The 17002-nt window shown below is 44.2% G+C and overlaps 5 protein-coding genes across 5 annotated transcripts; 3 read left to right on the top strand and 2 right to left on the bottom strand.

Moving 5' to 3' along the window:
• Window position 1: 1 nt before the first annotated feature.
• VTP01DRAFT_10920 (uncharacterized protein) lies at window positions 2–5971 on the bottom strand (the record flags this gene model as incomplete). The annotated part of the gene is made up of 20 exons (XM_069379336.1): window positions 2–316; window positions 387–431; window positions 496–858; window positions 918–1128; window positions 1193–1293; window positions 1356–1523; window positions 1583–1907; window positions 1972–2372; window positions 2430–2588; window positions 2650–2728; window positions 2792–2963; window positions 3032–3169; window positions 3227–3396; window positions 3465–3621; window positions 3680–3749; window positions 3807–3906; window positions 3965–4060; window positions 4125–4291; window positions 4346–5065; window positions 5123–5971. The coding sequence occupies 20 exons, from the start codon at window positions 5969–5971 to the stop codon at window positions 2–4; spliced, it is 4806 nt and encodes a 1601-aa protein (XP_069239320.1).
• A 779-nt stretch (window positions 5972–6750) lies between these two features.
• VTP01DRAFT_10919 (uncharacterized protein) lies at window positions 6751–8580 on the top strand (the record flags this gene model as incomplete). The annotated part of the gene is made up of 1 exon (XM_069379334.1): window positions 6751–8580. One exon carries the CDS (start codon window positions 6751–6753, stop codon window positions 8578–8580), a length of 1830 nt encoding a protein of 609 aa, XP_069239319.1.
• Window positions 8581–8879: 299 nt separating this feature from the next.
• Window positions 8880–14106, top strand: VTP01DRAFT_10918 (uncharacterized protein; the record flags this gene model as incomplete). The annotated part of the gene is made up of 21 exons (XM_069379333.1): window positions 8880–8950; window positions 9024–9153; window positions 9227–9344; window positions 9406–9518; window positions 9576–10538; window positions 10612–10656; window positions 10724–10844; window positions 10902–10988; window positions 11052–11208; window positions 11270–11391; window positions 11452–11576; window positions 11628–11897; window positions 11963–12079; window positions 12148–12375; window positions 12434–12517; window positions 12576–12638; window positions 12700–12843; window positions 12902–13265; window positions 13323–13374; window positions 13432–13621; window positions 13681–14106. The coding sequence occupies 21 exons, from the start codon at window positions 8880–8882 to the stop codon at window positions 14104–14106; spliced, it is 3990 nt and encodes a 1329-aa protein (XP_069239318.1).
• A 156-nt stretch (window positions 14107–14262) lies between these two features.
• VTP01DRAFT_10917 (uncharacterized protein) lies at window positions 14263–14796 on the bottom strand (the record flags this gene model as incomplete). Its single annotated transcript, XM_069379332.1, has 3 exons — window positions 14263–14409; window positions 14499–14709; window positions 14792–14796. The coding sequence occupies 3 exons, from the start codon at window positions 14794–14796 to the stop codon at window positions 14263–14265; spliced, it is 363 nt and encodes a 120-aa protein (XP_069239317.1).
• Window positions 14797–15572: 776 nt separating this feature from the next.
• Window positions 15573–16073, top strand: VTP01DRAFT_10916 (uncharacterized protein; the record flags this gene model as incomplete). Its single annotated transcript, XM_069379331.1, has 1 exon — window positions 15573–16073. The coding sequence occupies one exon, from the start codon at window positions 15573–15575 to the stop codon at window positions 16071–16073; it is 501 nt and encodes a 166-aa protein (XP_069239316.1).
• Window positions 16074–17002: the final 929 nt, after the last annotated feature.

The following is a 17002-nucleotide window of genomic DNA, read 5'->3' as shown; positions in this document are numbered from 1 at the left end:
ATTATATTGACCGCCATTGCATTTGTTTGGAATACTCGTAAATAGCAATCGCACCACTGACGTGTACATTGAGCGACCGTGTGATTCCTTGCTGAGGTATTTCAATCGTCTGGTCGAGCATTTGGAGCAGGTCTGCGGGGACTCCTGCACGTTCCTTGCCCAGTAAGAGCACACATTTCTCGGGAAACTCGTATTCACCCAGCATTGCGCTCGTCGTTGTTTGTTCCAGACCACACAGCATGTAGCCTTCTTGCTTCTTTGCTTTCAGGAACGCTGCAACGTCCGCCTCGCCGACTTCTGCCATTGGCATCCAGCGCTGAAGGAAAGATTTCGTTTGAGTATGAAAGAACAGACCTGAGAACTATCATCATTTCCATGTTTCTTACCTCGGAAGAGACGCTGATGCTGGCAAACTGTGGATCATCCTTGATCTATACGCAAAGCAAGCAAATCAGAAACCGTGTTTTGGAAAGTCATTGTGTCTGGTATATCTACCTTTAAGCTATATACGACCAGCAGTTCGGCATTGAAGATCTCGCATGTTCGACAAAGGCCAGCCAGGTTCGGGATGCGGTCGATAAGACTTGCTACAACGATGAGGCTATTCCGCCGGCGTTTCTTTTGCACGAGCGATTTTGTCAAGTCAACGTCTGTCTCGAGCATCATCTGCCACGGCAATATCTTCTTTTGGAAGGACATTTGCTTTTCTTCATCTTTGTCACTGTTCTCGCCCGGCTGCTCCGTCGTGTCTTCTTTGAACAGCTCTGTTGGATCTGCCAGATTGAACTTGATCTCTCTCTCAGGATTGCTAAACGGCAGGCCCTTGATAGGTTCAGAGTTTACTTTGGCAAAAACGCGCTGATGGATGACGTATCAGAGCTTTTTCCTTCCCACAAAGTTTACCTAGTAGAACTTACTGATGAAATCTTTTCATTGTCAATAACACCAAAGATCGTCATCATTTGCCGGAATATAAACTCAATATTGTAGTCCTGGATAGGATCGAACTTTGTCAGGTAGAATTGGGACTGGATCTTTTCTGTAAACTTGATGCTATCCGCGTATTGTTCCACAAACGAAATCAGCGATGCCATGAACCGATTCTTGTCAAAGTCAGGATTTAAACCTCTACAAAATCGTTATTTATGATAAATATATAGATATATGTGTACATCGTCTAGTCAATACTCACCGTCGTTTGCAGCTTGCGATATTCCGGAACCATGCACAGTAAGCATACAATCGTACAGTAAAATGGTTCGATGTCAGCCAGGGTACGATGCGAGGGAATATCTTGTGAGAAAAAAGATTGTAAGTAAATATTTCTCTTTACAAATGAAAATGAACTAGAATACCTCGTCAAAGTATTCAAGGGCTGCATCGTCATCCAGAATATCACCGAGTGGAAATAGAATGGTAAGCATCGAGACCAGAAAATGTGGTTTCGCGTCTGGATTCTCCAAGAGCTTGTACATCATGTTGAGTCTGCTAGGGAACGCCGCAAGCAGTTTCATCAATGCCCACTGTAAGATTGATAAGTTTCCAAGGAAGACGAGAGTTCCATTATTTTACAACGGCTAACCTCCACGTAGCATCGGACGGAAACGACGGTTTCGCGTCGCATGGCTTGATGGATGAGTTCCAAGTAATGATCTACATTTTCTTCACTGATGAATCGAAGGAGCAGCATCGCAGCGCACCATATACGCAGGCGCTCGCGGTGCTCGATAGTGTTGAGATAATGCGATATGTAGTATTTTTCGTCTAGATTATGGACAAGCAGTCCATCTAGCACTTGTCGACCCAGCTCGACGTGGGCGGGGCGGCTCTCATCAAGCCGCATCATCAAGTCGTTCATGAGTACACGCACAATATAATCATTCTGACTGAACACAATGGCTGCGGAACTTTTGACCGTGGATTAATTCACTCCATTTAGAGTCATATAGACAGTAGGGATATACAACTTACCCTTGCGCTTCCTCGATGGCTTGAGGGCTTTGGAGCCTCAGACTGATAGACGCATCAAACTTTTGATCGTCTCGATCACGCAGCGGTCCATACATGAGCAATTGAGTGATTTCATTGGCGTAAAGAAGCATTGACTGGTCAGTAACATCCGTATGCTTTGACCAAAATTCATGCAGCTGGGTCGCACACTGTGCAACAATAAATGCTTTGATTTCTGAAATTTCGATAATGTACTGCAAGGCACGTTTCAAAGGTCCACCGTCTTGATTCAAGTTTGGCTTTGCTAAAAGCTCAGGCTGGAAAATCATACGGATAGCTGCTCTCATTATTCCAGGCGACGTCCTGGATTGATTTAGATTCTCCTTGATAAGTTCAATAACGTAATCGACTGCTGCGTTGATCTGTTTGATATGATAAGTGGACCGCGCTGAACATTGATATTAAATTAATGTACTTGCCAGCTCTTCTTCCTTGTCTCCAGGAAGCGCTATAACATCGGCTGTACATTCGATGATCGCTTCAGCACAAGCTTCAGTGGCGTTCTCTAATTGATCCACCGCTTCTGGAAAGACATCCGATGCAGAGAACGTTTCAATCTGCAGACCATTCTTTGTTATCTAATTAGAACTGACTGTAAGTTTCTGCGTTTGCATATTTTGCTCTCATTTAAATTTTTACCGCCAAAGCATAGTTTGCAAGACTATGCATACATTCCCATTTGCATCGGATAAATAACGAAACTATATCGCCCCATTTTCTATTTGGAGACCGTCAACGCAAGAAAGCATCGAATGCACTGTGTGTATATGTCTTTACTGACCTCGTAGATCTGCTCACATCCGACGTCTTTTTAAGTACGAGACCAGATATTTGGGTTGCAATGTTTGCATCACAGGGTAGCTCGTAATATTCATGCTTTAGCGCAATCTGGTACAAAATCTTGATGAACTGGATGCAAGGGATCTGCGCTATCGAGACTTTGCAAGGACGAGCTACAGTGGTTTTCAAAAACATGTCAGCAAATCATAGTTTCCTTTTTTTCACAGTCAGTTTGCTATACATTTTGCTTCTCCTTGCATGGTTTCGATCGCCTCGTGATAATATGTTTGCAGCTTGGACGTTCTTACTTCATCCGTCAAGCTGGTGCTCTCGAGTAGCAGGAGAGTTACTACCAAAAGCACTTGAATCATATCCTCATCTAATGGAGTTTGTGTCAATAATGATACAATGCTGCTCATTCGTTCTCTTCATTTACCTGTCTCCTTTTCCAAATCCAAATATTGTCGTGTTACAAGTCGCAGCAACGTATCCAGGTCGTTCAAGCCAAGCACGGCTGCAAGATCGGTTTCCTTGGAGAAACACAGTTTAAACGTCTCGCTAACAGCATGGAACAGAACCAGTGATCTATTTAGCGTAGCAGTGGAGCTAGGATGAACAAGAACGACGTCAGTGGGCAATCGAGATCGATCCCGTTAGCCAACTGAGCGACTTACTTTGATGTCGGATTCTTGAGTTTTAGGATTAGACTTTCAAATAACAGTCGGGTTTTTGCTTGATCTGGTTCCTTGTGATCCGCTGATGAGACGATAAATACACTTGAACGAGCAATGACAAATGCTTGGTTACACAGCGAGCTGGCTGTGGCGTACTCTATGGAGTTCTATGTTTAGATACAAACTCGAACGTTTTACATTGAAAACTGACGGACCTTCTGCAGAAGCATCGTTGACATATGTATCAGTACGTTCTTTCAGGCATTTGAGACTGTCTGCAAGAGCCTAGTGTACTCTGGTCAGTAAAGATAACGGTAACATACCGCAAGTACTAGCTCTCACCGGATTCTTTTGGGCAATTCTTTGCATAAGTGACTGCAGGCATTGGTAAGCATCTGACATAGACTCGAGGGGATAGTCAGTGGTAAGGGATGAAATTGTCCTATACGAACATGTCAATTTGACCGCCTATTTACTCTTTCAGACATAATGAACTTTACTTTGCAACGTCGGAAAACGAGAGCATGGATGGATCTAAAAAGTTTGCAGTTGCCGGAATAGCCAATTTGCGCAGAAACAGTCGTGCCTTGCCACCACTGCGCCGTACAACCGTCGATTAGTAAATCCTTCCTGCTACGATCGTAAAGACTATATACTCACTGGAAATTTCGGTGTTTGTCGACCAGAAATCGCATTGATTTGAGCTCGTCGGATCCCCATACAGGATACACCTCGGTTTCCGCCAACGCTTCCATGATATAATAAATCGGCACAGAGCTGCTAACGACGTGCGCCAGATGATGGATCAATTCCTTCAAAAATTGTGCCTAGAAATAGAATATAAGACAACATAGATACTTTGCAAATAAGTTAGAACCCACCTTGTACTCCTTGTCGTAGAATGCTTCGACAAGATGGCGTGTGAACGATCTCAGCTTTTCGCCAAATGGACTAACCAAAGTTCCCTGGGTAGGCACAGTGTACAAACTAGTAAGATCGATGGACTTGAAAAGCGCGCCAAAGATGAATTCGCGTTCGCTGCCCAGAATGTTGAGACATTTGACATTTTCCAGTCCAAAAATATACTCCAGGATACCCTTCTTTACAGATGCTGTGTCGTTTTGGAATCCACGATAAAATAAACATATCCACCACGAAGCATCCAGCGGCGCCGCTTCACTGACAAGCAATGGCTCGAACCGTGGTAAAACTGGCTCGACGAGGTGGATCACACTTTCATGCATGATATCATAAAGCAAAAACCAGTCCGCCCACTGATCCGCATACACTCGCGATTTATCTGCCGACCATTCGAAGTACTTCGTCCATTTCTTTCCATTGCTATCTGGGTGCTGTGTCGTGTAATCGATGGTGCGCTTTAGGATATACGACGAGTATTTGCGGTATAATCCATCATTGCTGCGTAAGCCGCTTTGTAATATTCTGAAAAATTCTTCATCAAATCTTAAGTCCAGTGCAGGCGCGCCATTGTCGCTGTTGAAGTACAGATCAAAGAACTTTGCGGTGAGACCATACGCTTCTGATCGGAGCAGATTTGTAGCTGGTAGTTTGTAGATGGCTAACGTACGATCCCACAGCATCTAGCGGAAAATTAGACTGTCTATCAAAGAACGGACATTGTGTATATATGAACATACTCTGCACCATTGATTTCTCTTTTCTACACCATTTTCATGCTCCTGTTCTCGTTGCCAAGCAAAAAGACTTAAAACAAGTTCGCTAGTGACCTTGCGGCGCACACTTGCATCTGTGCAAGCAAACATGGCTACTGAAACACCCATGATAACGTCGATCCATCCAGAGAATCCTTGGCTAGATTTTCCATCTGGGAGTTCCTGCACGAACCGATTCATAACGTCTAGACAGCATTCAATGTCGAGGATACCAGGGGCTGAGCGAACGCTGCTGGTAGACGTCGAATTCGTGTTGAATGTTGCCAAACTAGCGCTGTCATCTGTATCTTCATCGTGGATGGCTGGCTGCACTCGAGTGGGTTGCAATACTTTGATTTGCTGCTGCAAATGGCTGCATAGCTCTTTCCACTCTGCGTTTTGCACCCACGTTTCAATGTATCTGATTGGCTGCAGGTCAACGAAATCCAGCTCTGTCTCCATGACGTACAGAATCTGTCCAAGTAATTGGATCAGCGTCGATCGTCCAAAATCCGGTACATGTGACATCCAATATGCAACGTCGTCGCTTAATAAACGGACGCTTTCTGCTGCCACCATCGAGTCGTTGCTTAAACTCATATTCATCAATGGCGTCAAGTACGTGCTCAGGCATTTTCCGGCGTCCTCAGGTTGACTCGCTGTAACGTATGCACGCAACGTCGGGAGCAAGATCTGCAATGAGCCGAAGCGATCCTTTTCGTCACTGTTGAGAGCTTGGAATTGTTCCGTGAGCTGCTTCAGAAAAGACTCGAGCTGATCGGCTCGCGCATTTTCTGATAGTAGCACCTGCAACGGTGCAGCCGCGAATTCCATTTCTCAAAGGAAGCTGTCGAAAAGTTTTCTTGCTGCCAGATAGCACAAAATTGTCGGATTTGGTATGGCAGATCACCGGCGTGGTTTCGCGTAAAACGAGGACGTTCGTGTTTTCCTGATATCCTAGGAGCAAGAAACCCTCCTTCATAACTATAATCCATTCGTTTAATGGACTTTGCCATCATAGATTGGGAACAGTCGCGAAGATCTATTGGCACGTGTATTACGGCGTATTCTATTAGAACACAACGTTCGATCCTTTTATGTTATTATTCCGTTTTATTCTCGGTACCATCAGCATAGATAGCAAAGCAGTTGTAAAGATATAAACATATACCACTATCATTGCTACTTTATACTGAAAAGATGACGGATCACGCAGCGAATTTGGTCAAGTTCCAACTCACTGCTTCCGCTCATTTGTACCATGAAATTACAAGAAATCTTAATCAATACAAGGCATTCCATATGACATAAGGCATTGTCTATGTAATCAATCTTATATTTCTAACATAGTTATCTCCCTATAGCACTAAATGTTCCAGCATCGAAAGTCCGTTGTAAAAGCTATCTACGCTTTGTTTCTACAATATTTCATTACATTCCATTGCCAGACACAAGGTACAATTAAAAGGGAAGAGATATAGGAGTACAAACCATCAACAAATTGGCGTTCATGCAGCAAAGTGGAAAGATGCAAATCCTTTGTTGTGCAACCGTTCGGGTTGATGCAAACCTGCTCTCTCTTCTTCCGTTCCCCGCCCCCCATATTGTAGTCAATGGAAACTTTGCCGGCTGAGCTGCTCCTGCAAATATTCCAGGCAGTCGACACGATTCGGGACAAATGTCAGCTGTCAATGACCTGTCGACGGTTTCGATTGATCTTGAAATCGGCTCCATGGTGCTGGTCACCGCTTAATCTTTCGTCGTACAGCGAACAGATAAATGGCGTGGTGCTGCTTACGATACTGAAGGGGTGCGGTATTCCGTTCCCGTCCGGGAATGCCCCGTATGGTAGCGCCAACGACAGTGTAACAGACGAACCAGCACTTAGTATCCGCCAAGCTGACTTGAGCGGCTGCTATCGCATTAGAGAAGAAGCATTTGTCACGTTCGCCAAGTTGTTACCGTTCCTAACTGAGTTGCGACTTGACAAGTATGCTCGAACAAAGTACTCTGTGCCATTTGAGCAACGTGACCATCTATATCGGATAACGCCCTTGCACGGTTTAGCGTCAGTTGCAGCTGATTTCTCGGATAACCCGTCTGCAGGACTCATGTTGTCCGACACAGTACTCGAAAAGATAATCACCTTGTGCCCCTGTCTCGAAACTCTATCTTTACAATACCAACACTTGAATGACAAGCTAGGCAAAGCCATTGGAAAACTAAAGTACCTGAATCATCTGGATATCACGTCTTGCCGCCTAGCATCAAACTTTGATCTGCCTAGCCTACTTAAGCAGATCGGGCATCAACTAAGCACGTTGAAGATGCTCTACGTTAGTTGGCGACATTTTACACTCATAGCCATCCTAGTGTATGCCAAGGATCTTCACACCTTGCACTTGACGTGCGCAAATCCTGAACAAGTGCGAAGACTGGCTGATCCACTCCGCGCGCTCGCAAAGCTCCAAAATTTTCGACTCACCCTCGTTGGAGGAGGAACCGTCGATCCATTGATTAGTTGCATCAATCCAACCAGCATCAGACGCATTGATATCTCGCCTCGATTGGATTTGCATCCTCGACATTCTAGAAAGTTTCCTTTAGTAAATGCATCAGACTCTACCGTTAGAAGCGCCACAACCGACATGATCGCTGCTGAAGAACCACCACCGCTACGTGCATTAACCATTAGACGAAAAAGTATACCCCGGAATATCAAAACGATCCAGAATTCACATATACCTACCAGCTATTCACGCACAGAAACTCTGCTTCAGCTAACCGACGATGGACTGGAAGCGTTGGCTCGATTTGACAAGCTTTGCGAGCTTCGACTCTGCTTCCCCAATGTTACTGGTCAGGCTCTAGCGCGCTTGCTGCGTAATCTACCACATTTACAGATTCTAGAGTTGCGGCTAGACGTTCAACGAAGCAAAGCAGCAGTTTCACCGTTATCCAACACACAGCAGCAGCAGAGCAGTGTGTGGCGAGATCACACCGATGAAATGGATGATAAAAATGCGGTGGACCTTTTGGAGGATGCAGCCATGAATCGATCTCTTCCAGATTTGCGGGAACTATATCTGTATCATGTCTGGATGGGCGACAGCACAGCCGAATCCTTATGCGGCATGAGAAGACTACGAGTTATTACTTTATTCAACTGCGGAGGAATCATTGAAAGAAAACCAGATATCATTCAACGATGGATTACGACAATTCCCATGCTGGAGACACTGAGAATTGGTCGCATGTCATTCAAGATAAACGCCATTGATAAATACATTCAGCTTGTAGACTGCACTGAAGACAAGGAAGAAGAAGAATTGCTACAACGATTTAGAACTAGTGCAATAGACGGTATCTCCTCCCGTAGGACGATAGACTCTGAGCTTAAGGTTACTAAAATCAATGGCACCTGGCAAAGAAAATGGCGATAAATATTCTGTTACAATCACATTCATATATAATTGCTCATTGAATCCTTGAATGATTATCCTTTACCTTAAGATGGATGTTTTTTTAATTGCTGTCAATGCAAAGAGGGTCTACAGTTGCGTGCTTGACGTTGCACAGAACCGCAGCGTGATGGCAAGTGGGTTGCCAATGCATTTTGGACTCCGTTCCTCATGCGAGAACTTCATTGTCACTTTCTTCAAGTGTACATATTCCTCTTTTTTTCTAATTTTTCTTCCTATACCTTTACAACATTTAATGCCTATACCTCTACTTTCAATAAATGATAATATATAGGGCAGAAACTGGTCAGAGAGTCAAGTGGCACTCCACCGACTCTGACAAAATAGAAACGCAAGTTGTCGTTACCTCATAGTTAACTCGAGACCCACCGCGGTTGTTATTAACGGACGATAAAACTATGTAGACTGGACGATTTCACACAGGCGTTAGAGCGCATGACTGGCATTCCTGCTGAATCGCAGATTTTGATGACAAGCTTTGGCAATCAAGTCAGACAAGATCAGGTCAAGGACGTTATCAGTGCGACAGGGAGTGTACGTCAGCCGAGCGTGTGTCACCTTCAGGACCCATATGACGAAACTGACACATGTACGTAATTGGTTTTAGGACGAGTATATTATTTTTCTATATGACCGGCAATATTTGCCAGCCTCCGAGAGTCAGCTGGAGACTTTGCTTGACATGGAAACGCCAAGGCTGGAACCCAGAGTACCGGTCTTTGATGGTATCGATGTGAAACAAACAAGCTTCCGGTCCTGAAACTGGCATCTGACACTGATTGATAGCATCGACAGCACTTGCTACAATTAAGCGTGCAAGAGATATACAGAAACTGAGTCTGTACCAGATCTGCGAGCATTATCTGAAGCTTTTCTCGGCATTCGAAGAATACAGCAAGGTAATCGCGGAATATGAGGGAAATTGCAGCGGTTTCTCTGACAACAGAGATATACAGAATATTTTGGCTGCTATTTCGGCTCACGCAAAGCTATCGCAAATAATTGTGGACGAATTGAAAGCACAAAGCCAAGCACTCAATGTTGCTCTGGCGAATCTAGAGTCGCACAAGGATCGAGTGCACAGCGAAATTTTGAGCTGCTGCGCAGAAACGGAGGAAGATTTATCTGATCAATTCGCACTTGTAGATACTGCTTCCATGGACCTGACGGTTCTTCGCAGCGTCCAAATACATTCGTCTATCGCCGACAAGATTAAAAGTTCGCCAAAGCGGATGCTTGTAGATTTTGTGAACGAGGAAGAAATTGAATCTGCCACTCGAGATACACGCAATCTATGCCAGTGTCTAGATCGGGAAATACGCGAGCTACGGATACTGGGACAGGATCTTGTTCGCAACGACCAAGAGCTCCAGCGAAAAATTGCAGAAGATCACGACTTGCAGTCTCTGGACACTGCTGTGACAGATATCCTCGAGATAATGTACAAGGCAGAATTCCTCCGCGATAAAATCAAACGAGACCTTGAACGAGTACAGTCCAAGATCTCGGAACTGCTTCAGATACCCATATCTTCCATGGATCCAGATACCCTACGGCAGCTGGAACAGCGAGAGCAGCACCGGGGAGCTGCTTCATCCTCACCGACAGCGATCAGTTCCCATGCGCGCAAGACTCTCGAGGCATTCAGTCACCTTGCCGAAATTCACGTCGACGATTACATACCGAAGCTAACTGGATACGAAACTGGCGTCCGAGAAAAGACGGCACAGCTAGTAGTATCCAAGCAACACGGTATCGAAAAGTTCCTTGGCAATATGAACGTCATCTCCCAGTTGCAAAGCGACATATCTACATTATACATTCGTATCAAAGACGTCAATAAAGAGCGACAAGAATACAAGGAAAGACATGGCGACACTTTCGATTTGAAGTACGCGCACGGTATTATTTTCGCATATGTAAATATAATTATATGTGTTCAATAATGTTCTTTGATGTCTATTTTGCTGACATTTATCTTGGTTTTTTAAGGGCTATTTGCTTATCGAGCTGGCTCGGCGCAATGAACATGCATCGGTAAGCAGATATTTGAGTTGAAGGTCTGCCTCGCTTTTACTGATATACATATTTCTCCTATGTATAGATCATGAAAGAAAGTGCAAAGTCTCTGGCAGATTTGTTTGCATCGTTTCGAATTGAAGAGCAGGCACGCCGAGAGCAATTTATGCAAAATGAACTAAAGCAACTACCGTTTCAGCTTGCAAGTAAGTCACATTACAGGTATCATCTCAATAAGATCCTGATAAACTGAATCTATCTAGATATCCATGCAGAAGTACCTTACTGCGACGTATCATTTGGAGAGCTGGATGAAGAACTTTTCCCCGTTGGAAAGAACGATGTCGTTCGTAAGTCATCTATGCCATATAGTTTTAATCATTTATTGACTGAAAGAGGATTATTATGCATAGAATATGTTAAAATTATCAGCGAATGCTACGCTGCGGCAAAGTCGCCAAAGGTTGCTACATCGCCCATGTACGACCATGGAAACAATAAGAGACTTTCTGTCTTTAGATCCTATCAACAATCTATGTTCTCTAGTCGATCAGGGCACTTAAATACGAGGTATACAACAACGTCAGAAAGTTCTCATGGAATATGAGTCAACTTACCTTATTATGCGTAGGCCTCCGTTTCGTAAGGCCTCCGTGGATGACGGCAACGGAATGTTTATGGATCTACTGGAAAGAATGAATACAGAGCTGGATGCTTTGAGAGAAGATTTTAAACGGGCCATGAGAACTACATGTAAGCGTTTTGTAACACATTGCCAAGTGTCCAGATTTGCTAAATTTCACTTATTCACAGTATCTACCGTGCTTCCTGTCTACCGAGATAGTAGAACATTATCTCACGATACAGAAGCACACCGGCAGGAGCTTGAACTTCAGCAAAAGACTAAAGCACTTGAACTTGCAGAAACTCAAATCAAGGTAGGAGTGATTGATTATGAGACATCTTTTAGATATTCACAAAATCCCTAGTCCTACGAGACTCGAATTGCATCTTTGGAACGTTTATTGCAACAGAAATACAGAACAGGCTCGGATGCGGCTGCAGAGAGCCTCGTACGAAGGCGTGGAGAGAATACTTCTCAGTCGGCATCGTCAACGTCTTCTGCATACTCAGTAGTCGATAGTCAGACCGAGCAAAGGTTGAACGATGGCTCGCCCCGGCGTATAGAAGATCTTTTGCGGCAAAAGGATCAGCAAATCATGGAGCTACACATTGCCTTGAGAAATCAAGAGAACAAGGTATGACACTACTATGTGGAGGATACCAATGCGCATTTCAATGATGCTGACAATATTTAACGTAGTGGGAAAATTACCGTGTCCAGAACGAGGCTGAAAAAGAAGAACTGCGGTTGCAACAACAGGAGCTAGAGCAATTGTTAGAGGAGGAGCGAATGACATATGAAGATAATCGAAAGAGTGTAAGTTATACCCTGTGATTCCGGCCAGATGCTTACGAAGAAAATGACTCAATTATCGATGTACTTAGCTTTTGAAGGAAGCCCAGATCAAGGATAATCTTGCCGATATGCGTATTGCTAGTGTTGAAGATGACTGGCGTGCAAAATTGAACGAACTTGAATCTCGCTTAGAGAAAGAACGCGAACGAAACGATAAATTAAGAGACCATTACCAGCTAGAGTTGGAGAAACAGAAGCAAGAATATGAGTTGAAATTGGAAGAGCAGCGACAAGAAAATGCGCGACTCAAGAAACAAGCAAGTTGATACTTTGAAAGTTTACAATTTATACTCTCTTTCTTACACCCATTTTTAGTCTGAAAACGAGCTTCAGAAGCTTCGAAACGAAATGGACGATACAGAAGAAGCGCGGAATGTTATTAAACAGGAGCTGGCTCAGGTGAGTGGACTTACGGCCGTTTATAGTTGGGGAGGGTACTTATTGAACGAACATACAGGCTCGAAACATGGTGAAACGAGCGGAAGAGAGCTGGACGCAAAAACAACAGATGCTAGAACAGGTAGAGCGGCCTTTTTGTTTACGATCATACTTTTGACCTAATAGCTATTTCATGCGATCAGGCTGCCAGTCAGCTAGCTGGATTGTTATCACAGTATCAATCAACGCCCAAATTCGACCCTGTTAACAAGGACATACTTGTTATCGTCGATGCTATTGAGCGATGCCTGAATGCTGTGAACTGTCGCGCGGAAATGGCAGAGCAGGTACGTTGCGTTGGTTCTTTCTTCCATGCGTGGGCAAACTATTTAAAGACTGTAAAAGGAACTCGGGCGCACACAAAACGAGTACAGCCAACTTACTCGTAAACTCAAAACCGTATCAGAGCAGCGTATGGATATGCGGGCGCTCGGAATTCAAATGGCCGACAAGTTGGACGACTTTAGGAAGAATATCCTTTATGAGATCACGCACCAACTGCAGCTATCCGTTGATGAAGACGAAGCTGGCGCCATGACTAAGAAGTTCACAGTCTCACCTGATCAAGATGAACGCGCCTTTTGGATGCAAATTATCCAAGCTGCAGAGACCATTGATGCACAAAAGTTCGTGAGCCGTGTTCGAAAGAAAGTAAAGGATGCTCATGAGCTTACAAAACGTTGGCAAAGAGAATATAAAGAGCTCAAAGGTAAGAAATGAAATAAACGCGATCTCGACGATCGATACTAAAGCATACATCTATTAGAAAAATACAACAAAGTCGCAAGCAGTGCACATGACAAGATTGCATTTCGAAAGTAGGTATTGATGGCTATTCGCGCATGCATCCGTATACTAATAATTTCCCATCACAGCTTCAAAGTTGGAGATGTTGCTTTGTTTTTGCCCACGCGCAACTCCTCTGGCAAACCATGGGCAGCGTTTAATATTAGTGCACCGCACTACTTTTTGAAACCCTCAGAATCAGTTGCTTTCCAGATGAACACACGTGAATGGATTGTAGCTAGGATAACATCCATCACCGAGCATGTCGTGAATGCCCAGGTAAATGAGAAAGGGAAAGCATTTGCTGGAAGAATTGGAGTTCTAAAAGCACAATCAAGGATCCTTCTACAAACCCATACGGGTTGGCAGATGGTCTGACGTTCTACCACTTGGAAGTGGAGCACTGGAAAGCATCGCATCGCAGGAAAGAAAAGAGCCGATCGAAACCGCACGGTAGCAGCAAATCCAAAGCTCCTGCAGAAAATGTAGAAGGTCCGTCATCAACTCCAAATCCTCAACCGTCATCCAGCCGATACCCCTTGTCTCCTACGCAGGACATAGGTCTGGCCAGCATCCGCCCAAGAAATTCAGATTCTCCATCAAACAATCCTGGCAGTTCATCGGTTGCATCCATGTCCACGTCAAGCATTGTGCATAGCTACTCCCCACCTTCAAGCCAGGGACGACGACACAGCGTTGGATATTTTTCAATTGATCGGCAAGGGTCGATCGATTCGACAAACATCTGGACTGCACAAGAATAGAGACATCTCTGTACATACACTATGTTTTCTCGCATTTATCGTTTAATAACACGCTATTCGACCTTATTCCCCTAAGTACGTTCCATTCGTAATCCACCGTGATTTAAACAGTATTGCGCAGCACTGTGCAAGAAAAAAGACCATTATTAAAGTCATTCACTCATAAGCACCAGCATGCGCAGCACAGCACAGCATACCTAGCACAACAGAGTCTCCACGGAGAAACATCTTGCTAACGAAACGGTCCTTGTTGACGGGCTTAGCTTTTGCGCCCTTGCCAGTACGTGGTGTTTCTGTCCACATCTAATAATAATAAAAAGTCCATAAGTAAGGTGACTCTAAAGGCAGTTGGGCTATGCCTAGATTGCGTGTAGGCGTGTTCTTGTAATTACCTCCTTTACATTTTCAAGGACCATGTTGCAGTGACGGTCGAAAGCCTTTACACGAGCGAGCAGTTTGTGGTTGTTTCGACAGCTGATCAGGATCTGATTGTTGTTCTTGACAGATTGCTGCAGCACGGATAGCGGGCCAGTGTTGAACTCGATCTCTTCCAGCTTACGGAGTTCCTCCTCCGTCATTTCTGATTTCGGCTTGCCGCTAGTGCTAAGTGTATAGCGATGAGCAACAGTGAAGGACATTGCATAAGTGCAACGCGTCGTGTGCGTCTGTGTTGCCCAACACCTACCTCATTATGTTATATGTAACGGTTCTCGATCAACAAAGAGGTGGCGGTCCGAAAGCTTCAGCTGGGCCAATTTTTCGTCGATGAAAAAAAAATGCACAATGCTGAAACTGAAAATTAACAGCATTGCTTTTGCACGGACATGAGCAAAAGTCAAACAAAACTCTATTGCTCACCTTGGAAAAAAGACATGTACATAGAATACAGCAGCTAAACAACTCCTAAATGCTATATATCGTCGAAAAAAGTATCCTGCAGAAGCTTTGTGCGATCACAAGCAGTGAGAAGCTTCAGAGTCATCTCAAGCAATGCCTTATATCTCTAATGAACTGGAGGAGTATCCAAAGAAGTGGTCATAACTTGGGCCAAATATGTATCTGCAGGTAGATATCTTCAGATTGACATAGAGCAACAAGACGTTGCTTGCGAGATACTAAAAAATATGACGGATAGCTGAAATTATGGATGTAATACAGTACAGCACTTGCAGATTTAGCTAAGACGCAGACTCCTCCGCTATTTGCGAGAAAAGTGTCGCTATCCTGTAGCTCTAAGTACCACATGATATGCCCAGAACATTGAAATGTAACTTGCCGCGAATCTATAAAGTGGAAAGGTTGTAATTAAGCAGGTGGGCCTGTGAATGAGTCGGACATGTGCGATTCCCAACTGCCTTTGGTATAGCGTTAGAAGCCTGTGAAACGAGAAAAAGTTAAGAATACATACACATACTCAGAGCCGCGCCGATCTGCTGCAACATACTCTCTTTTCTTCGTTTGCTTCGATGTCCTCGTTCACTCCTTTCCTTTTCGCATTCCTTGTCTCGGTGATATCACTGGTAACGGCGCAGGTGGGCCCTCAAATCACCTCACCCGAGTATAATGGAACCATCACGCCCGGCGAAACTCTGAGCATCCAATACAACTACCAGAATATGGGTAGTGGAAACTACACTGTCGACATTGCAGTTTGGCTCGATGCTTCTGCGACGCAGTTGGCAGCTAACATTACTACCGATCACGAAATCAAGTCCGGCAACTCGACGGGCGTCGCTTTGAACTACACTCTGTCAGATTCGTACGACTGGAATGTACCCCACGGCCTTAACGAGACTGTGTACCTGACTGTCACTGAAAAGGCTAACACGGACTACAACATGTCTCTCCAGCTTCGCTCTCGCCCTATCATGTTGCATGTCAACGAAGGTGCGGTCGCCCTGCCAACCGTCGGCGGCACACTGCTCGCAGTCCTCCTGTGCATGCTTGCCATGTTCGCCTTTAACTAGCGTCCCTTTACCAGTACTACCTACTACCATTTAGTATTTAAATTGTTACCCTTTGCCTTTCTTCAATAAAATCATATTGAATCGTGGCGCAACGACCACCATTGCTACTTTTCAGTCTAGATCAGCTGCTGGAAATTCTCGGGTTACGAGATTCCTCTCAAGGATGCCAAAGGATGAAAATGTGAAGAAAAGAAAAGGAGGTATAATCAATAACTGCTTGCAGAAAAATCAATTTGCAGAACTTCATTTCCATATTCGAAATTAGAGAAGACAGTCGCGATCTCGTCTCTAAGTGGCACGCTTTCATTTGCAAGTTCATCGGAGGAATACAGTACATATTTTTGGTATCAATGTACATAACTTTAGAAACTATCGCTGTATGTGACTAATCAGCGCATGTTCATAGTGGTAAATCTTGAGTGGTTACGTGTTCAAGGAGCCCTTTAGAAGCTCATAATCTGATGCCGCTATGCATTAATATGAAGCTAATGACTTTTTAAGTGAACGTTTTCCCTAAGGCATTCTTCTAACACAAGCATATCTGCGGTTTCCAACAAAACCATAGCAAGCACTTCTCCGCGCATGTTTATCTATTTTTATTTAATAGTCAAACATTGCATGTTGACAATGTAAATGCATTCTTTTCCTTTGTTGCGGTTTTAGTGCCAAGATCATATTGACTGAGTTGACGTGTCGCCAAGTCTCTTCCCCAGTTTGTCTCGGTGTATATCAACAGAAATGACCTTGCAACTGCATTATTTAAGTCATCAGTAGAGAGGATAAAGTCTGTAGTTGACTGTCAATGATTTCACGCTGTCGTACGCGAGTGATTTTAGCACTTGATGATTTACTTGCGCGGGGCAAGGTGCATGTGGCAGATCAAAAGCAGCAGGCAGATGTCCAAATGCGGTAAGTTTCCAGCGTTGGCC

Source organism: Rhizomucor pusillus (genome assembly GCF_041956525.1).
Source record: "Rhizomucor pusillus strain CBS 183.67 unplaced genomic scaffold VTP01scaffold_9, whole genome shotgun sequence".
Taxonomy (NCBI): domain Eukaryota; kingdom Fungi; phylum Mucoromycota; class Mucoromycetes; order Mucorales; family Lichtheimiaceae; genus Rhizomucor; species Rhizomucor pusillus.
Note: the sequence above shows the minus strand (reverse complement) of the source record. Positions and strands in the feature narration are given on the sequence as shown.